The sequence below is a fragment of the Phragmites australis genome, chromosome 3, assembly GCF_958298935.1.
Source record: "Phragmites australis chromosome 3, lpPhrAust1.1, whole genome shotgun sequence".
NCBI lineage: Eukaryota > Viridiplantae > Streptophyta > Magnoliopsida > Poales > Poaceae > Phragmites > Phragmites australis.
Window position 1 is genome coordinate 24,222,310 of NC_084923.1, and position 25,860 is coordinate 24,248,169.

At 41.2% G+C, this 25,860-nt stretch overlaps 1 protein-coding gene across 1 annotated transcript; it reads right to left on the reverse strand.

Annotated features, from left to right (window-relative positions):
- Nucleotides 1–5,240: 5,240 nt before the first annotated feature.
- On the reverse strand, nucleotides 5,241–6,623 carry LOC133912693 (uncharacterized). Its single transcript, XM_062355553.1, has 3 exons — nucleotides 6,433–6,623; nucleotides 6,145–6,310; nucleotides 5,241–5,679 (listed from the first exon to the last, which is right to left on the reverse strand). Exons 2-3 carry the CDS (start codon nucleotides 6,255–6,257, stop codon nucleotides 5,457–5,459), a joined length of 336 nt encoding a protein of 111 aa, XP_062211537.1. The 5' UTR covers nucleotides 6,258–6,310; nucleotides 6,433–6,623; the 3' UTR covers nucleotides 5,241–5,456.
- Between the last annotated feature and the right edge of the window lie 19,237 nt (nucleotides 6,624–25,860).

Sequence of the window (25,860 nt, forward strand, 5' to 3'; positions counted from 1 at the left end):
TTGGAGCACCACTCGCCCCACCAATAGAGGGCGTTCAATTTTTAAACCGTGTTAAGTCGTCATGTTTTGTTTGTTGTCAATCCAGTACTCTTATTCTGCTCGATAGCATCACCACGTGACTATGTTAGATGGCAGTGCACCTAGCGAATGCGTAGATTGCGGGACATGCAGCGTCGCAGACCGTGGAAGAACTATCGCCGTTCAAGGCAAGTATATTGGTACACCAACCGTCTTATAGGTTGCCCATGTAATACTAAGTAAGACTTTTGGTGACGTCGAGGAAAGGAAGGAAGGTGAGAATTAAAAAGATATAGTTATTTTGTGAAGTAACAGTCTCATAAGCTAAAATTTACGATTATAAGACTATTTTCACATCATTATATGAGTTGTCATTACCATATAACTCACAATATTAATTTGTTCTATGCACAAATTAAGAAATTATGAGTTAATATGAGACATCTGAAAATATAATCTATTGTAGGAGTCGTCTATAAAACTGGCTCAATACTACGTGCCAATACATGAGACGGCCTATAAGACAACACCAATATACTTGCACTTAGCATGAAGCTTGTCAAGCGTAGGGATGAAAACAGACCGAATAAATCCCGTTGTTCCGACCCATTTTCTATATTTATTCCGACTATTTTCGGATCTTACGAGGAAACGGGACAAAAATGAGAAAAATTCATTTCAAAACAGGGTCAAAAATGGTTTAGGACTCATCCCGCGCGTATTGTAGCAATCCCGTTTTTAGCCGGATACTACCCTTTTTAGCCCATTTCTAGAGCCACCGGATTCCCCTCGCCTCCCTCCCCCCATCTTTCTCTCTGCTCTCTGATTCGAATCCATGGCCATTGGTGGTGGTGCCCCTGCACGACCAGGTGTATCTTCCCGAGTGGTGCTGCGCGTTCGACCACCTGGTAAAGATGTTGTGCCAGACGCACGCGTGGCCCTAGGCGCTCACGATTGAGCGTGCACACCTCTGGACCGAGCTTGAGCTCCATTGCCACGGTTGGCGCGAGCGTGAGGACATCTTATAGGCCCGCATCCAGAAGGTAGGGTATTGGCTTCAGGGTTCCTCTTTGGGATTTAGCTCTCCTCCGCCGCTAACGCTACTAGATTTGGAGGAGATAGGCGTGCAGGAAGAGTGCCGAGAAGGTTGAGGCGGCATACCATCTTGAGAAGAAGGAAATGAAGCTGCTACCAGAAGTTCGCAGGTAAGAAGAGGAACTAAGTTTCATGGGGCTTGCTTTGCCTGTTCCTGTGGGGGGAAATATGGGGTGAGCAAGGGCTCTGCACTCACTCTGGAAGACTCAGTTAGGGCCTACTTGTTTTAGCTATGGATTATGAAAAATAGTTTCTAGATTATGGATTATAAAAAGCTAGATTGTATAATCTGACTTCTAGATTGTAACAATCTAGCAATCTGGTTTCCACCCGTTTCTGTAGATTGTACAATACATCCTGTTTGTTTCAACTTACAGATTGTATAATACATCATGTTTATTTCAGCTTACAGATTATATATGATTCAGATAAAATAATATATATTAGATCTGTTGAAACTCCATCATTATAATTATGACCCATCTAATCAACGCATAGAATTCTCTATTTCTTATGAGTAACATGGTAGTTTCTAGACCTTGGGAGTGAAGTTGCTTCTTTTTTTACCAATTACTAAGATAATACTAGTAGAAGATACTAAGGTCATTCCTAATATTTTATTTCTTAGGTAATACATTAGCAGAGATAGTAAGAAATTGATGTTAAGAAAATAAGCTTTCAATGCATACATGTATGTTGCTTATTTCTTGAAGTCTTCTAAAGTAATTTATTTTCTCACAATTATTTAGGATTGCTCAAAGAGCTAGTTTCTTCCTTAAGAAACAAGCTTCATCTCTCTCCTCTTTAAATAGCTTTGCATACACTACTATAGAATCCATCATGAATGACAGCTCATCAGTGTCGGTTCGGCTAAAACTGCCACCGATGCATCATAAGTGCTAATTCATACCAAACTAGCATCATCAATGCATCACTGTCGGTTCATAATAAAAACCAGTAGTTATACTAATAATATCGGTTTTTAATACTAACTAGCAGTGAAACCATGTCCAGATCCGAAATTCCATTCCAATCGATTTTTGGCTCGCAAGCTCTCACATCTGGCTCCCTCTCTGCCTTGATCTCTTCGCGTCTAGCCGGCTCTCTCTCTCACTTATTTGTTCCTTCTCTCCCCACATCTGGTGCCTCTCTCGCCACTCCCCATGTCTGGCGCCTCTCTCACCCCTCCCCACCAACCAACTCCCCTCACGAGATCCACGGTAAGATCCAACGGGGATCCAGTCATGGATCTCACTAGGGTGGCGGGCATGAGGAGGAGGCAGATGTGAGTGGTGTGGATCTCGCGAGGAGGAGAAAGCTTGTGGCGATAGGCGGATGACGAGCAGTGCGGACGAGGGTGTTGCGACGGCGAGGGTCCACATCTTGGGTGGAAGAGAGGCATGGCGGGGAAGGTAAAGGGTGAGCGCGTGCAGGCATGGCGGGGAAGGTAAAGGGTGAGCGCGTGCTGCGGTCGGAGCACGCGCGGCGGCGGTTGAGCACGAGCAGGGGTGACCGCCGCTCGTCTCCCCCTGATGGCGACGACGATGCAATACGTCGAGGTCCGAATCTCGCGTGGCGTCATAGTCTGGATCTCACACGTGCGGAAGCACATGTGTCGGAGGTTGAGCACAAGCAAGGGCAGCCGCCACTCGTCCCCCCCCCCCCCCGACGGTGATGGTGGCGCGGATGTGAGCTTCAAGGTTCAGATCTCGCGTGGCGAGGAGCAATTCGGCGCGTTTGTGCATGTGCCATGGCGACAGCCTTAGATCCACCGCATATCTTGTTGCGCAGGTGTTCGCCGCCATCTTGCGGCCGTCCGATGCAAAGCTCGTCGCTGGCCAAGCGCTCTGGGTGGCTCTGGAGCCCAACGACGGGGGCTGGAGCACAGGCATGATGTTGGCTTCCTCTCCGGTGGTGACGGTGCTTGGCGGGAGCTATGATGGAAGCATCATCTAAGCTACTCGGAATTGAGCTGGCTTACTTTTTCCCTCCTCAAAACACCTATCACTATCAATTCTACACCCGATAGTGATAGGTAGGTATGATTTTCACTATCTAGTAAAGACTGCTAGTTCCAAAATCTGTAATGATAGGATTTTGGAACCAGCAGTGATCACTTTTCTTTTTAGTGAATAGGTCCGTCGAGTGGCAGGGGCAAGATATTAACTTTTTCTTACATAAACACCTAATTAATATTAAAAAATCAGTTATGTTGGAGCATTATGAGAGATCTAACAGTACCCTTTTTTTAAGGGAAAGTGAAAGACTAGTATTTGTGCAAGCATTCACAAATCACACCCGCTGCCTATTCAATGCTCCGCATGAACCACAAAAGCAGAAGAATCCACCAATGCAAACATTGTACTACCTCTGAGTCCATGTTTGATCACCAGTCTCTGGTAAACTTCATCGATATTATGTCTGTTCACTGAATGCAGATGCAACCATGAACGAGGCAGGCACAAAAAAATTTACACTGACAAAACGATAAGAATGCACCTCTAGCGGTGAGATATATGCATTTAACAAAATACTCAATCTAGCAACGTTTCTTGTCATTTTCAATAAGCAGAAACTCTTGAGAATACATTTCTTCAGGCAAACTCTTCATAATACAATGAGAAATTGATTGTTGAGAAAATTAATCACACTTCAAAAAGGAACAGTTCTGCAACTTTTCAGCCGAAGTGATGGCAGTGCTTGTGTTTGGAGAAGTTCATCTTGAAAATTAGAAGAGCTACAAGTAGTGAGTAATAGCACCTTAGAATCTGACTACAAGTCTTGCCGCCGCTGCAAGTGTCCTGACAAATCAAGGAAGACATCGCAATGCGAAGGATTGCATGTGGGCAGCCCGAGATAGATTAGTTTCTCCATGTATTGGACGGAGGCGTTTTTTCAGTTTCATATGTAATTTCACAATTTGTACTAAAATTAACTTTCGCTATGAAAGAGCAGTGCTCCTGCTCATGGTTAAAAAAAAAAAGATGTAAGTACAAGTCAAATTATCACGCATAGATCATAAACATAACGTTCTTTATCCGGCTAAACTGCAGGACTTCTGGAGTGCCTAGGAGAACCTGTTATTTCAGGGATAAGGGACCCCTGTTTCATACAAAACCACACTGCAGCAATGGGGCTTCACATTGTTAAGTAGCCTCTTTTTAAAGAAAAACAATACTATTTCACGTCCACAAATTGTACTGCCTTGATCCCCTAATTCTTCCGGTGCTACGAAATTCTCTTTTCCAGTGTTATTTCGCCCTGGTTAGATATATCACACTTAACATAATACAAAAATGCAGGTGATCTCTCTTACATCTGTGCTAGCAGAGCTATACCACAGAGTAACAACCTAGCTCAAGCAGGACCCAGACTGCCAGGAATGTGCATTATATGGATGTTAGTGAGTAATATTACCAGGAATTTCCAACATGTAAAAGAAGAAGCAACTGAGATGCCTTCATGCCTATGAACTATGAGTCCATGACTTGGCTTCTAAAATTTGCAATAAAAGTTAGAAAGACAATATGTCCACTGTATCTGCTCTATTGCTGAACCTTATAACATGTCGATCTTCTAAACAGAACCTCTAATGAACTAATATAACAATGGCAGCTGAAATTCATCGAATCAATTAAAAAGCTCAAATGCAGAGTTGCCTGATAAATTAGCTCAGATTTAGCATAGAACTGCAATAAAGTACTTATTTAGTGTGGAACAAAACAATGTGATAGCTTTATTGCCTTCATTTCCAACTGATCTGCAGGATTCAAGTCTCCAAACAGAATAGAAAAGAAAACCTGATCTGTAGGGCTCCAGTTTAATTACAATTAACCAAGAAAAGGCATCATGGACTCATCGTCCAAAAAAAAAGGGAAACTGGCCTTACTTGTGCCGACAACATCTGAGGAAACACTTTGACTTTGGCATTAACATATTTTGAAATAATATGTTCTTTGAAAAGAACATATGGAATTTCAGCAAAGTACTAGCGATGATGGTCCCGAAAGATCACAGTTGTGTATTTCTAAATTTAACAACTCGCTGGAAATATTCTACCCACTATCTCAATGCAGTAGATATCAACATGCTTGCTCTCATTGGACATAACGGTTTGTAATCTATAATGATAAAAAAAGAAATATGCTTTTATTCCTATCAAGTTGTAAAAGAGATACACATATTGAAACTCACAGTATATAACTGAACATCAAGATGAAATCATGAAAAAGAAAAACAAGACTGCATTTGACTTGTAGTATCACCAATTTGTTGATAAAGCGGAAAAATTTATGAGCATAAATGAGAACCGAATATTTCCTTGCACCATTACAATTGAAGGGTCATGCACTCTTCGAGCACTCTGGACACAAGAGACGGCCTTGGGATCTGCACTTTGTGCAAGGAACCAGATTATCAGTCTTGCCTTCAGCTCCAAGTGATTCATAAAGATCATCTAGCACGCCCAAGTTGAGTATTCCTCCTTTCCTAACTGAGCCTATTCCTTTGCACTGTGAACATGCTACTATTCGAAGATTACCACACCTCTTACACATACCAAGTGACCTGCAGTCAGGAAAGATGAATTCAGTTTCACGCACCTCTTACACATACCAACTGACCTGCAGTCAATTTGCTCTTTGGTCATGGATTTTCTGAACTTAAGGTCATCCACCCCTATCACCTATCGTGTACATATTTTCCTCTGGTACTGTGCCAAGGAAAATTAGGCCCGTTCAATAGCCTCAACTAGTCACCTGTCGTCCGGGGCCAGGCAACCAATAGGGGTAAACTACATATGAATTCAGAATATTTTAGATTTAAAATGTCCATGTATGTGTGCCTATTTTCCATGGAAATGTGTACATACTTTTCTGAATCCCGAATTATTATATTCCAAATCGCCTTTCAATATATTCTAAGTTAATTTGCCAACAAGCAAAGAAGAAGAAGAACTTGCGTGCAGACCTTGTCAATTGTCAATTTGTCATTACGATTTCCAAAGCATCATTAACTCGCGAACACCGTTACCTTCTTTGGGAGGAAGCGATGAAGCCGTCGACCCTGGGCGCGGCGATGGTGGCGCCGAGCAGCAGCGCGCCCACAACGAAGCCGGCGATCTCGCTGCCCGTAAGCCCCTCCATTCTGCTCCCCTCTCTCTCTCTCTCTCCCTCGCCCTCGGGCAGCTGCTGATGCACTGTCCAAGGTAAGCGTGACGATAGATGTGAGCATCAAGAAACGGTTTATTACTAATCGCAACAAATTCTCTCACTGGAGATGAATGAGGCTTGGAGCTTTAGAGGGTCGTGACCGTCGGACCTCGTCGAGGTAATCCTTGGTGGCAAGTGGCGACGGGCGTCGGCCGTGGAGCTGCTTGGAGGAGAGGCGGCGCGCGGCGGTAAGTGCCCTCGCTGCGCGTCGTCGTCGGCGGAGGTCCAGCCGGGCGGCCCTGCCAAAGCCGCGGTGGTGGCGCAGTGGCGACTGGTGAGGATGAGGATGTGGATGTGGAGAAGTGGAGGTGGGAGGGGGGTGGGGGGAGTCGAGCGCGGTTGATGGGCCGAGTCCTGTCTGTCATCCCGTGGGGTGGGTGGGCCAGGGGAACGTGGGCCGGGCCATGAAAAATTGAAGAATATTTTAAATATATTTATTTATTATTAATATGACAAAATAGGTGCACGTTTTCAAATTTTACAAAAGTAGTCTCTGGGCGACTTTTAAAAATCTCCTAAATAGTGGGAAATCACCAAAACTAGGGGCAACAAGAATATCTCGCACAACCTACGAACGATGTATTTAGGTAGTGTTTGGTTACATCTACGAGCGCTAGCTTGCACGATCGTTACAGGACAGCGTTTGGTACCCGTGTTTGGATGCTTGAATCAACCATGGTGTAAGATGAGCCCTCCTACAGCATATTATCTTAAGATGCTACACCAGCTGATACGATGAAATCGGTCACACCGTGCTCGGTCTAGGATGTGAATAGTACTCAAAATTTTCCTCAGTTCAAAACAATGGTTTATATTGCTCCACAAATTTTAGAACTTTTTTTATATATTCTATAATTCATGTGTAACCTATTCTAATTGGTTTGTGTAGAATTGAAACTAAAATTCTCTAAAAAAAAAACTACTTTATAACTTCTAACAATTGTTAGGGTCTCAAATTTATTTTCAAAAATCTAGAAAAATTCTCTTGTTGTTTTTATGTGAATTTCTAAAATTATTTTCTCTAAAATTATTTTCTCTAAAATTATTTTCAGCCCTAGATTATACGGTGAAAAAGTAAGTTTCTACTATATTTATATGTATTTTTATCATTTCATATGATAATAATAAATATAAAAATTATTTTTTAAAAAATATTTAAGTTATACATGAATATAATAAATAGTTTTAAAACCTAACACATTATGTACCATCTCAAATATCCAACCAAACATATTTTCATACCATCATATACATGTAACTAAACAATCTACTTGTATCATTTTATCTAACATCATTTCTCCTAGACGATTCCAAGATAATTATATTCTATTCAATTTTATTCCATCAATCAACCTACTTATAAAATAGTTTACCTCAATCAAACGCGTTAGGACTCATAGGCGACAAGGTATCACATAGATTGGTGGGAGTAGCAAGGTTCACGAAGCAGCAGGTGGCTGCCAGCGTGTCCTGTCGCCCGGCCGTTGCGCTACAACATCCTATCACGGAGGTGGTTGGCCCAGTCACCCGAATGGCGGGTGAGATTTACAAAAATCTCCTGACCGTTGGGTGACAAGATCAGCGCCAGCCCTTATCGTCTGCTGGTTGGGCGAGGAGCCCAATGCCAGATTAATTAAAAAAAAGAGAGAGAAAGAGAGCGAGAGAGGAGATAAGAGGGAAGAAGAGGAGTGAAGGGGTCCTAAGCAGGGTTCAGCTTATCGACCGGGCTCCGACGGTAACGGGTGAAAATTAAAAAAATTAGATAAAATTTATTTGGTAATATTTGAAGTTTGGAGAAAAAATTGTGATTTTAGAGCGGTTTTCTCAAATTTTTCGTATTGTCAGTAACCGTTCGGTTTTTTCGATTTATGGAGCGATTTTCTCAATTTTCAATGAAGTTCAACAAAAAAAAACTCAAAAATTATCTCAATAACTAATTCATCTGAGCTTTATATCGAGTGAAACAAATTTTATTGGTTTCCTTGTAACATGATCTACATGATAAAAGTATTTATACTCATAAAAAAGTTCAAAATTTTATGTGAGAAAATGTATTTGTTAAACCAAGTTAAATGCATAGTTTACTCTTTGCTAATTAAAAATCATGAAACTAATTTTGTTAGTATTCTTACATGATCCTATGTCTTTTAAAAATACATGAACTCATGAACTAGTTATTGTAACATGCAGGATTACGTAAATGTGTTGCGACTAGATTAATTCATAAGTGATCCATCACATCTCAAAAATTAGTGAAACCACTTTTATTAGTTAATTTATACTATGATTTACGTAGGAAAAATAATAGTCCACATGAAAAAGTTAATTACAGTGTTTTTTTTAACATATTCACTTTATGCTTGTAAACATTGTAAAAATCATAGAGAAATTAATAAAACTCTAAATAAAGTGAAATCAATTTTAAAGATCCTCTTAAGATACATTTTACACAAGAAAAATAAGTTTTTGCATGTTAAACTTTTCCTTAACATGAGTTAATAACTAAGCCGCACGCTTCAATTTTTTTCATTTTTTTCAAACTTCCTCCCTATAGAATATGATGCAAACGATATTATTTTTGAAAAAAAAAATTTACAGAAGGTCTTAGAATTGTGTCTAGTTTTTTTTTAAGATTTGTTTTGAATATTTTTATTTTTATTTTCTCAAATTTTTGAATTCAAATTCGGTTACCGTTCGGTTTCTGAAACCGAACCGGACTGAGATGGTTGGTTATCGCAATTTTTGCTCGGTTACTGTTGGTTTTTTGAACCCTGGTCCTAAGCCTAACGCATTTGCGTGCCGTGTTGTCTTTATAGTGAGCTTTCAAGTTTATGATACTTTTTGTTAAACTTGGCAGGTTAGCCATTTCATTTAGGATTAGATGAGTAGACACTACTATAAAAATTATTTTTAAAGACCGGTGGTAAACTATTTTATAGGCATTTAGCACACCTAACTGTGATCGAATGTCTGTAAAAATAAATGATTTTTACATGTGTAAAAGAGACCGTATGTGGAAATTGATTTTCACATGTGGTTTCTTAAGCAAACCGTTTGTGATAATCGGTCTCCGAATCGACATATTTTGGCTCGCAAAAAGCAAAATTTGTTTTTGCACCAACCAAGCACCCCCGCTGTCGTGACGTCGCAAGTCATAAATCAAACATTTTTTTCACGTTAAATACGCGCGCGTGCGGTTCTTAGCACTCGAACTCGAAACCTCTCAGCTCGCGTGAATCCTCCATCCCACTATAGAAATACTACTGATCATAACAACATATGCATTCCTTTTGCTATTTTCTATCTGAAACTTCAAATAATTATTTGGGTTATCTAAATAACTTCAAATGAAAATAATTTTTAACTATAAAGTTGTAGATCTCGTCGAGGGCTACAAGTTTTATATAAAGTTTATCCTAATCCGAGTTCGTGTAAAAAAGTTATAGATTTTTTAAAATAAATTGTTATCCCATGCTACACGCGGTTTACCTAAGGAACCGTATGTGAAAATAAAAAGTCATTTTCAAATGCGATTCACATAAAGAATCCCTCTAAAACTAGATGATACCTTATCTTAAAAAATCATAATGTTTTCATACGAACTCGGATAAGGACTAGCTTTATATAAAAATTATAAACCTCGATGAAATCTACAACTTTGTAATTTTTTTTTTTCATTTGAAGTCATTTAAAAACTTCAACCAATTATTTGGACATGTTAATGACTTCAAAAAAAAAAGTTTTCAGCTAAAAATTGTAGATCTCGTCGATATCTATAATTTATATATAAAGTTTATCCCCATATGAATTTGTATGAAAAAGTTATGAAGTTTTTAAGATAACCTATTATCCAATTTTACGGTTGTTTCCTTATACGAACTGTCTGTATTAATCATCATATTTTTAGATACGGTTCATATAAGGAATCGCATCTGAAAATGATCATTTCTATCAACGGTTTCTTATGTGAACCGCTTATAATAATGGTACGATTTCTACTAAGCGGTTCACGTAATGAAGCACATGTGGAAATGACTTTTACACATGCGGTTTATTATGTCGTCCATCTCTGAAAATAGTTCAGCCAATTTATCATATGACCCACCTGTGAAAAGACACTTTGAGTGTATCAAAAAATAGTTTTTTATAGTGAGAGTTGTGCTTACTATATATTTAAATATAGATTAGGGTAGGATATCCATGTCAACTAGGATTAGATGAGTAGTGTAATGTTTAGTGTAGATCTAAAATAGAATTTGTATTTGAATAGGGTAATGCTGTAGTCGTAGTATTGATACGAGAATTGGATGCAAATTGGTAATGCGTAAGTTATCCACAGTTTCTAGGCAAGAATAATGGTAGATGCTATGTTGGATTTTCAGCAAGTATATCAGAAAAGTTAGTGTTTTAAATATTCCATGTAAAAGGGAAGATTGTTCAGGGTTCAAAAGGGGTTGATCTGTCTGGATTTTAATAAGTTTTTAAAGGGATAATAAAAGCAAATGAGAGGACACAAAAGGGGTTGCACAACTGGATGATGCAAACATTCCAACTTGATGCCTAACATCATGAGTTGAAACTGAGGGTTATGGATTATGTGTTCTATCCTTATTCTACTATTCTAAATCATGTACCACAGTCTTTATATTAACCTAAAATTCTTGTATCCATATCTATTGGTGAATAAAAATGTCAGCTTCTACTATCCAATGAAATGCCTCCTGCAAAAATCTTTTTAAAAAATGCCTTGTCTTATATAAAATTTGTTGAAGTGCCTTAAAAAATGTATTGTCCCTGCAAATGTTTTTAAGAAAATCCCTTGTCGCCCACTGGCCAAGATACAGAGGCTGGTGGCCCAGTGGTCGGACGACTGGGCCACAAACCACCTTCGCCCCAAAAGTGCCATCTCGGAACCTAGTCAACCTGTCACCCCACCGTTGGGCTACAGTGATAAATCACCCATTGTTTGCGCGATTATTAGTAGTCGTCCAAACATGAGGCGATAGGAGACTAGTTATGTAAAATTTGAAAATAGGCACCTATTTTTGTCATATTAATAAAAAATGAATATATTTAAAAAACAAAAAATTGAATCAGTCAGACGTCGAGACTATTATATGCAGCAGCCTAGCCCAAGTTCAGGTAAGTTTACATCTCAAAAAAAAAAGTTTCAGCTAAGTTTGTGTCAGTTTCATGTTTCATGTAAATTTCAGATCCAGATATACAGCACAAGTTTTCAAGAAGTTTCAACGAGTTTCAAGTTTTGAAAATTAAAGTCTTAAGGGAGCTTCAATGTTTGGATTATCAGTGTGAATTTCAGAGTTTTGATCGGTTACATTCTTGTTTAGTGAGCTGCAATGAAAGCTCCATTCACATCTGGAAAGTTGTAAAGAAGTTACATTCATGTTTGAAAAAGCTTGAGGGGATGGAACTTCAAAACAAATGTCAACAGATTTCCCAGAAAATAAGAACACAGATTGGATGGAGCCTCACACAAACAAACATGATTGAACCAAAAGTTCCCACAGATGTCACCCGTACCCTGTTGCAATATCGTGCCCCACTAGGGCCACTTCCATTGAGTCGTACTTTAATTTAAGTTGCTATCATTGTTGATTTGACGATGATGATAGCATATTTGTTGTAATTTAAGTTTTGTTTCTCTATTTTGAATATGGGAATCGAATTGAAAATAAGCAATTTGATAAAAATAGAGAAACAAAAGGAGGGGCAGTTGGTTGCCCATGGCTAGCACAGGACTTTCGGGTTGAGCCAGTCGAGCGTGCGTGTTGCCTTGGGGCAAGCTCCAGTGAGGGTTTCCCTTTTCCAAGGTGAGAGAGAACAGGAAATGGCAGCCGGTAGTGTGACCTTTGGTGAGAGGTGGATGTGGTACCACCGTTCATGAGTTGGCGAAGAGCGATGGGCAGGGAGGGTGAAATAAAGGGAGCACGGTGATGGATTATAGAAAAGAGGAGCAGGATAACACGAGGTTAAGGAGGTTGTTGGGGAAAGAACTGGCATAGCTGATCAAGGATGTAGAGATCGCAGGGGGGAGGTTGCTGCTGTAAGTGGGTGTGCACAACCTGAGGGAGCTGAATGCCCAAAAAAAATTGGCAAAAAAGTTAGGAAAAAGTAATTTTTACCTCCCTCAACTCTTACCCCAGTTTGATTTCCCATCGCAACCAGAAAACCAGATATTAGACACCATAAACTATAAAAAAACAGGACATTTTACCTCTGACTCCATTTGAAGGAGATTTTGGCTAATGTGGTGCAAACTTGGTAGCAGTTTTGCCACAATTTATTTTTTAATTAGCATGGACATTGGTTTGATATGTGGGCCTACATAGACGGCATGATGCACCATCTTCGCGGTGCCTCACTTAGGCCACATCGCTGTAGACGTGCACACCATCATGCCACACAGGTCTATGTCACCCTCCTTGCCTCTTCTCCCCAACCTCCCTCCTCTCCACCTCCCGCCCCACCCCGACCTCCTCCTCCCGCAAGCCATGCCTTGGCCGCCCACTCGACCCCTCCCGTAGCAATGATGGGTAGTCGTGGAACCTACCGCCGTCCAGTGGCAGATCCAAAGCAAAAAACTAAGGGGGCTCTTCCTCTTCTTCATCCTCCTCCCTCTCCTCTTCTTCTCTTCTTCCTCCTCCATGCCCAAAAATTGAAAAGGGGATTGGGAGGTTCCCAAGTTTGCCTAGGGGTAAGGGCTTGAGCCCCCCAGCCTCCCCGGTGGATCTACCACTGCCGTTGTCCTCCCTTCCCGCTCACCTCGTGCTCCTCGCCCTCACTGATCTGAACCACGCTGTCCTGCTCGATATCCTCTCCGCAGTCTCCCGCGTAAGCCAGTTCAGGGACATAGTCGTCGTATTTCACTGCATGGTGGATGGCATCGTCTCCTGTACGGAAGTGGAAGAAGCCGAGTGCAAAAATGAAGAGGTCCAAGCAGAGGCGTGCGATGGCAGATCAAGGAGGCGTTGGTAGAGATGAGGTGATGCGAATAAAGATGTGGTGCTTGTTTGGAAAGGTAAGGAAATGAAAGTTGGATCAGACCCGCCTAGTTGAGCTGCACTCTAAATTCAATCGGGCGTCGGGCCATTGCTTGTAATGCTAAAACATTGCTTGGTAAATTACATGCCACTCAAATCCATCCAAACAAGAATCAAGCAAGAATTTAGGGAGCAATCAATTTCTCAGCAGCATTCTCAATTTCGTCCTTGTAGCAGTGTTACTGAGACATGGGTGCAGGAGTCAGTGTTCGACTCAGGTGTGGGTGTCCAACTCGGCAAACTCGAGAATATATGATTTAGAGATTCTTCTAGTGTATATTATTATTTTTATTTTTTATATTTTAAACCTAAGTATATACATAAAATATATGTATAACACAGAGATCTACCTCTTCTTTAATACACTAGAAGGGGAAATAAAATTGTAGTTCACATCTACAATCAGATCCACTAGATTCGTCAAGGCTAAAAAGAAAAAGGAAATGGAAAAAGAATAAAGGTTGAAGTGGCCATAATTTGCTGACCTGTCCAGCCCATGTCGGCCTAACTCCCCTTCCTTTTCTTCATGTCTGCTCTCCTCTCGTCTCTCTCTCTCTCTCTCACTCTCTCTCTCTCTCTCTCTCTCTCTCTCTCTCTCTCTCTCATGTTCACAATAGGATTTCAGGAGGCGACAGAGGCGGTGTTAGGGTTTGCGACAGCGGCTACCTACTGGAGCAGGGAGGGGAAGGTGGTGGCAAAAATGGGCGGTGGCAGAGGCTTGGATATGGGCGTGTAGATTTTTGTGATGACGTGCTCGACACCTCAACGTGGTTTCTTCGATGTTGCCGGTTTGCTACCTCCTCCTCTCCCCAATCGCTGCCTCCCCTCTCCCCCCATCACCCCCCCCCCCCTCGTCGTCATCTCCTCCTCCTCTCCCCAACTTTGGACATGCTGTGAGGAACGGTGACGTTCTAAGAGGGGGAGTGAATTAGGACACTTAAAAACTAATGACTTCAAAAAATTCATAAGATAAACCTATCTCAATTTCTATCTAAATGTGTTCTATATTTATCTAGTATGTCTACTCTACCATGCAAAAGGATTACAACCTACTCTGACAAGGTAAATTGCAAGTATGTAAATGCAGAAACATAAATAAGGTAGAGAGGCAAACTCTGCACAAGGAATTTTTATCCCGTGGTATCGGTGGCACACAAACCACCTTTAGTCCACATTGGAGCTCCACAAAGAATATGATCCCAGTCGTCTAGTCTCTTCCGGTCACGGCTCTTGAGCTACCAAGTCATCAAGACAAGGCCTCAAGCACGATGAGCTACCAAACCACCAAGGCGAGGTCTCACCACTAACCTCTCTTCCGATCACTTGTATGTCGTCTACATTTTGAAGCTTTAGTCACAAAGACAATGACCTCCACATCTTTGCACAATCTTCTTACCATCACTCCACACCAAGTTAAATGGTCAATAAGTTACCGATGAGTCACAAAGACTCTAAGGCGTCAGCGTTGAAAGTGCATCTACCCCTATGTGTGGTTTTAGTAATTAATGACAATACTTATGGACTAACAATGGTGTTGAGTTTGTTAGTAGGTTGTTACATAGGTGATGCATGGATGAGAGATATGCATGAGCTCTAGGTGAATGAGGAGATTGAAAATGCATCAAGATGAATGAGCTCTAGGTGATGCTCGGGTAAGTGATGACAATGCCTATGGACTAACAATCATATTGAGAATTGCTATTAGGTTATTCTATAGGAGATATATAAATGATGAAGCATGGATTCTTTGAGAAATGTCATGAGTTCAAAGAATTGCATCAAAAGTCGTTGAGATTTTAGTGATGCTCATAAGAAGAAGAAGAAGCTCAATAAGATTGGCAATAAGCTTGAAGACTAAGTTATTTATGGAGATCAAGTAACTAAAGGTATGATTTGTCAATAGAGTTTTATGGACTAACCTGTGTGCTATTTGTTTAAGAGTGAGTTAGGGTTAGGATTCATAAGAAGGTATAAGTTGAATTGAAATCATATGTGCCAAGAGGAAAGAACAAGAGTGGACTCCATATTTGATAAAGTTAATTCCTTGAAGATGTCGAATACAAAGTGATTTTCTATGGCAAGACAGTAAAGGGCAAGCAAGACTCGGCTGCGATGGACCATCCGTGGTGAAGGGCAAGCAAATGGCTTGGCGCCAAAGGACCAAGGTAGTGGTGAAGAGAGAGTGAATGCTTTGCGCCAATGGACCGTGTGAGGCCATAGGAAGCTATGAGTAATTCACATCAATCATATGAAGAATCAAGAAAATATGGAGTGAAGAATATATGGAAGTTGGCAACCCTCAAGGTTTGAAAGAAAGAAGTAGTACTTGAAAGTTTTCAAATGCTCAAAGTGGTTCAAACGAGTTTTATATTTGAATTTGAGTATAGGTATACTGCACTATTAAGAAGGATGCAACATGAGCTAATTGTCGTGTCTCAGTGCTTAAGAGTTTCTAACCAAACCCATAGTGAGAGTTCTTTTTAGAAATCCGGAGCGGAAAGTGTGGAAGTGTCCGAATTGGGTTTTAGAGTGTTCCTAATTTGATCCTATATGTTTTAGGTCATGAATTCAGATGGGATGTGTAGCCCTCTGAATAAACTTTTCATAGAGTCTAAAATCGTCGAAATCATATTCTGGGATCAAAAGTTATCGCCATTTTTCACAGGTCAGCTGTGCTGAACCCGGATACTCCGGGTTAGGCCGGATACTCCGGGTTGTCCGGAGTCTCCGGGTGAGGCTCCATCAGAGAGTCTCGGGTTGGGTTGTTTCAGTTGACTCGGACTACCCCGGATACTCCGAATCAGGCCAGAAAAGTCTCCAACGACTAGTTTTTTTAGGTGGGTATTTATACCCCCTCAACCCCCACTCCTTTAGGACAGCTGGAGCACGAAAAAGAACACTTCTTAGAGCCAAAATAACTCCCCACTCCATTATAGTATGTGATTTGAGAAGAAAAGTGAGTTTGGTTGAGATATTGAGAGCAAGTGAGCATAAATCCCATCTTGAGCATTCGGGTTCATCGGCAAGAAGTTCGATTGTGTTTGTTACTCTTAGAGATGAAGGCTCCTAGCCAGCTAAGTGTTGCCCGGTGAGCTCTCGTGCTTGTGGTGAGTCGCGCGAAAGTTTGTGAAGGCTTCGATTTCGCCTGCACAAGGGAAGAAATCAAGAGTGGAAGCCAAACTCAAGTGTGACTGAGCTTAGAGAGAAAAGTGGTTGAAAGAGACCCGGCTCATTAGAGCTTCCTCAAAGGAGATGTAGGATTCACGATGGTGAATCCAAACTTCGGGAAATAAATCTTGTGTCTCCTCTCTTGTTCCCTTTCTTTTGAGTTCTTGTTCAATATTTGTGCATATTGCTCGATCTACTTGTTCGTGTGCATTTGATTGTAGGTTCTCTGTGGATCTACGTGGAATCGTCACTTGGAACACATGACATCACTTGGTTTGAGCTAGAACTCTTTACCCATACTTTAAATTCAATTTCAAGCCCTGTTCTGTATAGAACCCGGAGAATCCGGATCAGTCTGGAGATTCCAAAACTGTACAACCCGGAGTATCCGGATTAACCTAGATACTCCGATGAACACTGTTTTCAGCCTCGTGAACAGTATTTTCAGCCTTTTTCAATTAATGTTTTCTTGCATACCTTTTGCTATAATTGAATAATTGTTGTCACCTTAGGATTGTAGCATATTTAGGTTTTTTACTTGTGAAAAATCCGTTAATTTATATTCCGCTACAAGTTTAGGCCAACAGTAAAAAGGGATGAATTTTTGTAAAAATATCTATTCACCCCCTCTAAGCGACATCATTGTCCTTTGAAGCGTACCTCTCAGTACATGGTTAAATCACTCCTTGGTCCACTCTCTAGGTTGCAGCACATAGTAACACTTCTCTCTAGGCCTAATAGCACTAACCACTCTTCTAATGGTGTGCTAATTACCTTGGATGATCACATTTAGCACTTTGATGGCTTGGATGTCTTCTAAAGTGTATATGGGATTCTCTAGACTCCAGTACCTTCAAATAGCCTCAATCCTGCTAACTAGCCGTTGCTCCAATGGCTCAACTTTATTGTGAACATCAAATGATCCGGTGACAACAGTAGTACAAAAACTGGATCATCCGATGTGTACAACCTCAGAAACTAGACATTAGAACCCACTCAGAACCACTGTGAACATTGGACATTCCAGTGTAACTACAACTCTATTATTGGACTATCCGGTGAGTAGAATTAAGCCTGACCGAGCCAATGTCTTCACTTCTAGAAAATGCTCCGGTGTTGTCATTCCTTCATCACCGGACCTTTCGGTGTGTACAACATCATCTTCTAGAAATTCTGATACACTCTGTTAAATGCTATGGTATGCATATTTGCTTCATTGCTGGACCATCTGGTGAGGTCTTCATTTTACTCTTCTGAGTGAAAACACTCCAGTGAGTATAGCCTTCTGAGCATTAGACCATCCGATGAGTATAACACATCCGGAATGAATACTCCGTTATGTATAAAGTTCTGAGCACCTGACCATCCGGTGAGTTCAACAACCTCTGCACAAAATACTCCAGTGAGTGTTAACTCCTCTGCACCGGACTATTGAAAGTACAATGATGTCGTCTAGAGGGGGTGAATAGGCATTTTTATAAAAATCTGTCCCCTTTTACGGTTGGTCTAAACTTGCAGCAGAAAATAAACTAACAGATTTTTTACAAGTGAAAATCCTAAATATGCTAGGCTCAACTAGTGCACAATCACTCTAAAGTGTAAAAGTTACAATCCTATGGTGACAAAGATTAGTCAAAACTAGCAAAAGATATGCAAGAAAACTCTAATTGAAAACTCTGAATACACTATTCATCGGAGGTTCTAGGTTCAATCTGGAGCCTTTGGGTTCAAATCTGATTATACAGAATCTGGACCTTCTGGGTTAAATCTGGAACATCCGAGTTCAGCAGAGAATGAACTCGAAACTGGAATTAAAGGACACCTAAGGAGTTATAGCTCAAACCAAGTGAAGTTGTGTGTTCCAAATAATGATTCTAAATAGATCCACAAAGAACCTACAATCAATTTTACACGAGCAAGTAGATCAAGCAATATGCATAAATGTTGAGCAAGAACTCAAGAACAAAGATACAAGAGAGAAGACACGCGATTTATTTTTCGAAGTTCGGACACCTCCACTAAAGGTTCATACATCTCCATTGAGGGGCTCGATCATACTTGAACCGGATCTCTCTCAAACCTTTTTCTCTCCAAGCTCCGTCACACTTAAGCTTGGGTTTCCACTCTTGATTTCTTCCATTCCAGAAGCGAAATTGAAATATTCACAAACTTCCCATGGCACACCACAACCTTAGGTGCTCGCCAGTGATGCCTAGCTGCCTAGGGATTGAAACCCCAAGAGTAAAAAATGCTTCACGAATTTCTTGCCGATAAACTTGAGTGCTTAAGATGTCATTTAGCTCACTTGCACTCAATCTTTTAATCTCTCAACCCAACTCACTTATCCTCTCAAATCTCATACTAAAATGGAGTGGGAAGGAGTTCTTTTGGCTCTAGAATATTTTTCTTTCGTGCCCAAGCAGCAACAAACAAGGATGGGAGTGAGGTGGTATTTATACCCTTTCCTAAAAAACTAGTCATTACAGGCTTTTTCTGGCCTAACCTGGATACTCCAGGTTCAACCTTGAACCTCCGGGTAAAACATTTAGACCTTAACCGAGCATCCCTACTCGGAGCAAAGTTCGGAGACTCCGACAACCCAGAGTATCCGGATCAACCCGGAATATCCGGATAAAACATTTAGGCCCTAATAGACCACCCGGTTCGGAGCTAAACCCGGAGACTTCGACCAACCTAGAGTATCCATGTTAGCCCAAAGCATCCGAGTTCAGCACAGTAGGCCCTCTAAAATTGGCAATAATTTTTTATCCCGAAGTTTGATTTCGACGATTTTGGACACTACTAAAAGCTTATTCAGAGGGCTACACATTCCAACTAACTTCATGATCCCAAGCATATTTTATCAAACTAGGAATACTTCAAACCTAATTCGGACACTTTCACACTTTCCGCACTAGATTCCTAAAGCGAACTCTCACTTTGGGTTGATTAGAAACCCTTGAGCACTGAGATATGACAAATAGCTCTACGTTGCATCCCTCTTAATAGTACGACATACATATACTCAAATTCAAAACTAAAACTCATTTAAACTAATTTGAGCCTTTGAATACCTTCATGTACTGCTACTTTCTTTCAAACCTTGAGGGTTGCCTTCTATATTGTATTCACTCTATCTATTCTTAATTCTTCATGTGATTGATGTGAATTACCCATAGCTTCCCATGGACTCGTACGGTATTGGCACAAACCCTTCACTCTCTCTTCACCATAGTCTTGGTCCTTCGGCACTAAGCTATTTGCTTGCCCTTCATCACCGGTTAATCCATCGCAATCGAGTCTTGTTTACCCTTCACTGTCTTACCATATAAAACCATTTTTTATACGACATCTTCAATAAATTCACTTTATCATATATGGAGTCTAATCTTATTCTTCACTCTTGGCATATTGGATTTCAATTCAACTTATGTCTTCGTATGTATTCTAACTCTAATTCACTCTTAAGCATAAAGCACACGGGTTAGTCCATAAAACTCTATTGACAATGACATACCTTTAGCTACTTGATCTCTAGAAGTAACTTAGCATTCATACTTATTGCTAATCTTATATGAGATTTTCTTTCTTCTTATGAGCATCACCAAAAGCTCATTCATCTTGATACATATATCTCGTCCATGCATCACCTATGAAACAACCTACTAACAATTCTCAATAACGTTGTTAGTTCATAGATATTATTATTAATTACTAAAACTACATATAAGGGTTAATGCACTTTCAACTATTTGATGAGAATAATTTCTCTGAGACTTCTCCAATTTAATCAAACTTTGACTCGGCTACAATGACTTCTTCATGTATTGCATTTATGAGACCTACTAACATATATTCTTGACAAACATATTAGTCACAATGACTATATTATCATTAATCACCAAAATCATAATTATATCCTAATAGGACTATTTTCACTACACATGGCTAAGCCAAGTTAAAAGCGTGTTGCACCACGTTCGATGCGAGTTGACACTAAGATATGCGTTGGCATGGAAAAAAATTTGGACACGTGAGTCCCTGTAACACTGCCTTGCAGATGGCGTCTTTGATAAGGTTGAAGGCGTCCTCAAGGACGACTAGTTGATGTCCACCATGAGGCCTCTCACCTGCAGCCACTGTGAGCCAGAGCATAAGTTCCCCTTGGTGGCAGTGGCACTCTCGATGGCCACCATGTAGCACACGACACTACAGATGCAGATGAATAGCACGGGCAGTTGATTGAGCCATTTGGTCAAGCACTTGGTGGGGTAAGAGGCCATGTCGGCCATAGGAGCAGCAAGGGAGTGAGTTGAGATAGGAAGCAAATTTTATAGGATCATATTCAGAAAGATCCTCGTGAGATCTCATCCATATCATTCATCCTGTGATTCAATGGCTGAGCTGAAAAGGAGAGAGAGTGAGTGGACACGTGTCATCACGGGGAAGATGATCTTTCATAGGATGGGTCCTATAGAATTTTCTTCCGTTGAGGTAGAGCTGTGGAGGAGTGGCTGCCGCATCATGTCCATGTAGCAAAACCATCACATCATCAAAAACCGCTGTGTTTTCGAGTATCTTTTTTGATAGGTGAGGGTTTTCAATATCATCAAATTCCAACAGTTTTGATAGGTGAGGGTGTTCAATATCTTTTTTTCCGAAAATGGAGTAAGGGTTGAGAGAGGTCAAATGATTTTTTTTTAAAAATAATAATAATATGTATGTGTATTTGGCATACACACATGTATACAATCAATTAGGCTAAAAAAATTCTACTCCTCCCAAAACAGCATTTCAGTGACTGTTTCCTCTCCCCCAAGCACCTATCCACGGATCCGGATTCCCTGACGTCAACATCACGGTGACTTTATCACTGACGTGTGGATCTGATCTCACATGTCAGTGATGACACGTGATATCAGAGGATCCTGGTCCCCCATCCACTGGCCCAGCCCTCTCCCCTATCGTTACAGAATACAGACTTACAGAGCAGAGCAGCGTGCTTGCTTCGCTCACCCTCCGTCCCTCCTGCATGGGCCGTCTCCTGTCGAGTAGCTGAGCAGCGCCGTGGAACCCTAAATCTGTCTCCCTCGATCCCCAATAAAATTGTCTTTTTCAATCAATTCATATCCATTTCTCACGCTCTCTGGGCAGGCACTCGACCGCGGCAGCGCGCGCATCGGCGGCTCAGCGCGCGGCGCTGGGGCACGATGGGCAGCGGGCACACGGCCGCTGCAGCGGTGGTTGGCGGCATGCCAGCCCACGTCCAGGATGGGGGCGGCACACAATGGCAACAGGTAGCACAGCTCGCTTGAACCAATTAGCCAAATCTTTCCTCTACCATTTCAGATTTTCTGTTCAACAAATTGTGGATGTTTTATTTCTATGAAATGTAGACTTTAGAGTGTAAAGGTTTGGAAAACAAAGACCAATACCGCAGATTTGATCTAGTTATTTTGTAATTTAGCTTAACTATTTGTGTTATTATCTACTATGAACAACTTGCATTGTATTATATAATTTTCTATTATTAACCTTTATGTTTTGCCATTGAGATTCTTACGTTATCTTGGATGTTCAAATGCCTATCCGAGAAATCCTAATCCGCCCCTGGCCGTCTTGGGGAGTTTGGGGAGCTCAACCTGTGCCTACGGGCTGATTGTTCCTTAATAAAGCTCTGAACTTCCCAGCAAAAAAAAAAAAAAACCTGTGCGCGCGGTGGCATACAAACTCCGACTGCTGCCACGTCGTTTTGGGCGTCCGGCCCGGAGGTGCACGATCGATTGTGTACGTACTTGATCGTTTGTGACGCACGGTTTGCACAGGTGCCTACGTTGTCGCCGCCAGCACGAGCCATAGGAATGAAATGATGGCGTCGGCACTTCTAGTCGATTGCGTTGTGCGTGTCCTGCTCGCCCCTCGCGGCCTCGCCTCACCGCACAACAGATACATGCAACTACACTCTAAATATTAACAAAAGAGCCACAATTGCAAAGTATACGCTCAGGGCCGGCATGAGGGGGTCGAGCGGGGCGGCCCCCCGGCCCCCAATCCGAGAGACCCTCCTCATATACTGATATATATATATATATATATATATATATATAGAGAGAGAGAGAGTGAGAGAGTAGGTATGTCTAATAGTCTGCACAATAATACCTATAGAACTAGGTCTAGCAGTGGTTAGGTCTAATAGTTCGTACGGTATGACATAAGTGGATTGGTTTCTCTAATTCATAAAAAATCAAGTGACCTATTTGCCTAATCTATTTAGTTATTTGCATATTTCGTGTTTTCTTTCGTCAAGATAGTCTAGTTTTCTACGTTCTGTGGGACTACGACTCCAAGATCTCACATGCCTGCAGTTTCGATCAAGAACATGCATCAGCTATTGCCATATGAGTTTTCGTCACTGATTTTCTCGTATATAGTTTCTACTCCGTCTCAAATGGATCCACCCTTTCTGAGATCACATGTTTGAAATATGGAAAAGTCCCCGCTTGCTTCGACGATAAATGAGTCCAGTGTTTGTACTGTGGTGCTGACACTTGCGAGCAGATAGCTCCAAAGTTACTATAGCTACAAGGTACCTGCTGCATGTACCAATAAGTAACTAGAGCTGTATACAACAAGTTGTACATAGGTATATGAGTATCTCTACTTAGATAATATGCATTAACGCAAGCATACGACATGTACTCTAATCTCTTACAATTTTGTTCTTACAAGTATTTACGATAATTTTATTTGAGTTTACCGTAACGGACGCATTCTAGATTGTTCAAGCTTATCGTGAATGCTCATAGACTCTACTACAATATTCTCCTTATAATTAATATATAAATATTTATGTTTAATAGGACCTGTTTTTAGTTTCACTCCGATGCACTCAAATCTTAGGACGGGCCCTATATACACTCTAAGGAAAATGCCTATGCTTGAGTTAATTATTTGGTGTGCAATTTACTCCATCTGTCAATGGATTGAAGCTAGTTTGGATTCGAGAGTGTGAATTTGATACAGTAAATAAAACGGAAGATCGTAATATGCACAAACAGAGTAGAAGAACGTCCTCATGAAAGTAACACCTGGCCAACTGCTTTTCTGTAAGTTGATAAAAAGAAGGGAAAATAGATACCGCAAAAGAAAATCCTCATCAAAATGAAAATGAATGCATCGCACTCCTATCCAAACATACACCAATCACCAAACTCATGGCTAGAACCTTGCTAACTCAGGAATTTCGACAGATATTTCATCCATGTACTTGTCTCTATGTCATCGTAAAAAGATGGATCTCTCAAAAGTAAAGAGGTTTTCTATGTGTAACCGAGGAGTGCCCGGCACTTGATTTTTGCAGTACACGCCCTGACGCCTCCTTCTCTGCCGTACGCCGACGAGCCCTCCAACAAGCCCCTATCGCCTATTTCCCCTCCCCCTTCTTTCTGTTGGATAAAAACACACTTTCAAATTTAATTTATTTTCTAAATATAATATAAACTGAAACAGATCGATTAGCATTACCATACTCCAAGAATCTATCCTAACATATATCTCGGTAATATATTCTAGAATGAAAATAGCGGAAAAACAGGTATGACATACGTGATGGATCACAGTGAACGTACTCGTTGGTAGCTTGAGAAGCAGATGTCCACGTGATGGTGATACAACAGATGACCAAGGAGAGGATATAGAGGAAGCAGACTGTGATAATGTAGAAGAAGCAGATCATGAGCAGTTACGTTGAACGCTTCCCAAAACGCTTATTCGTCATCTCCCGATACAAGATCCCAAAGTGACGGGTTCCAAAAACCTACTCTCCCTATCGCCGTAGCACCTCGACGGAGCGGGACGGAGCAGACTACTTGTGGCAGTGCAATAGAGAGAAGTAGACAAACCCTAATTGTGTGTGTCTTTTATAGCGGCAGACGACAGATATATATAAAGAAAATTACGTGATTGAGACGTGTTATGATTGGACTCAGTTACGTGGCATCGAATTCTTAATCAACATAATTTTGATATATATATATATATATATATATATATATATATATTTGTCCATACAGCAAAAGAATAAAACTACAAAAAGAGACCGCACATGCGCAAGCTACTGGAACCAATTTTGATGGACCATTCACGCAAGTGTCATGCGCCCAAACCCTTTTCCCCCACCCCGCTATGTCCACAGCGAAGCGAGGCAATCATGCATGTGTTCTTCTAGTCCTCTCATCCACACATGCTAAGTGGGTGGAGGAGACAATTCGAGACAATTCTTTTTAAGTTAGTCTCCCTCCAGCTTTACTAGTAAGGTGGGACTAAAAGATACACCACCACCTCTATTTAGTTGGGTTTTTGATATTTATTTGAATTTTTCTTAAATATAATAGGCTAGGCCCATATATCTAACACTTCCTCACCTCCAACGAGTTTCTCCACCATGTATTTGCCCCACCCCACCCTCCTTCCCTATCTCCGGTGTTAGATTAGCATGTTGGTAATGTTCGGTGTAACGTTGGCTTAGTGACTTAGTCTAGCAAGTAGTTATCACGTTCTGTTGTGCAATCCAGTTTTGTAGCTCATCTGAAATCGCAGTTGACCGTGAATAGTCAAAGGCATTAGGCCATATTCCTGCTCTTGCGGATTGTAGAGCTGCATGTACTCAGGTGCTCGCTATATAATGAAGATGATCCCAATTGGATCACTTGTGTTTGGCAAACAATTATCTCTCGATTACTTTTTCATGGTACCCAAAGCCACAATCTAACCACACGCTAAGCTCTCACCATGGCCAGCCCTGAAGACTCCAACAATGATGCTACTTCTTCTGCCTCCCACCAAAACAACTCTTTCTGCTCCTACACAAACTTGCAGCCTCTTGTCCACGCTAGCTTTCAACCGCATGATCAATGTCAAGCTATCGTAGGACAATTACTTGCTCTGGTCAGTCCAAGTGCTGCCCTACCTGAGGAGTCAGCGGCTCCTCAGCTATATTGATGGCACCGTCTTTCGCCCCAACACGACCATCACCATAAATGGCCATGGTAGACCTCAAATCATCGTCAATCCATAGTACAACTTCTAGTATCAACAAGATCAACTTGTGCTGAGTGCACTCCTGTCCTCCCTCTCTGAGGAAGTGCTTTCAAGCGTCATCCTCATGTCAACATCCTGAAGGTATGGTGCCATCTTGAAAGTATGTTCATGTCAAGCTCGAGGGCACACATTATGCAGATCCGCATGGTGTTGTCGATTACTTCCGCAAGGTGAAGAACCTCACCAACACCCTTTCGTCCATTGGCAAA

What these genes read in the sequence shown, in the direction of transcription:
- LOC133912693 (XM_062355553.1), bottom strand. Translation starts at nt 6,257, where the DNA reads ATGGAGGGGCTTACGGGCAGCGAGATCGCCGGCTTCGTTGTGGGCGCG. An exon ending in ATCGCTTCCTCCCAAAGAAG is followed by an intron (nt 5,680 to 6,144) that starts GTAACGGTGTTC and finishes TCCTGACTGCAG; the next exon opens with GTCACTTGGTATGTGTAAGA.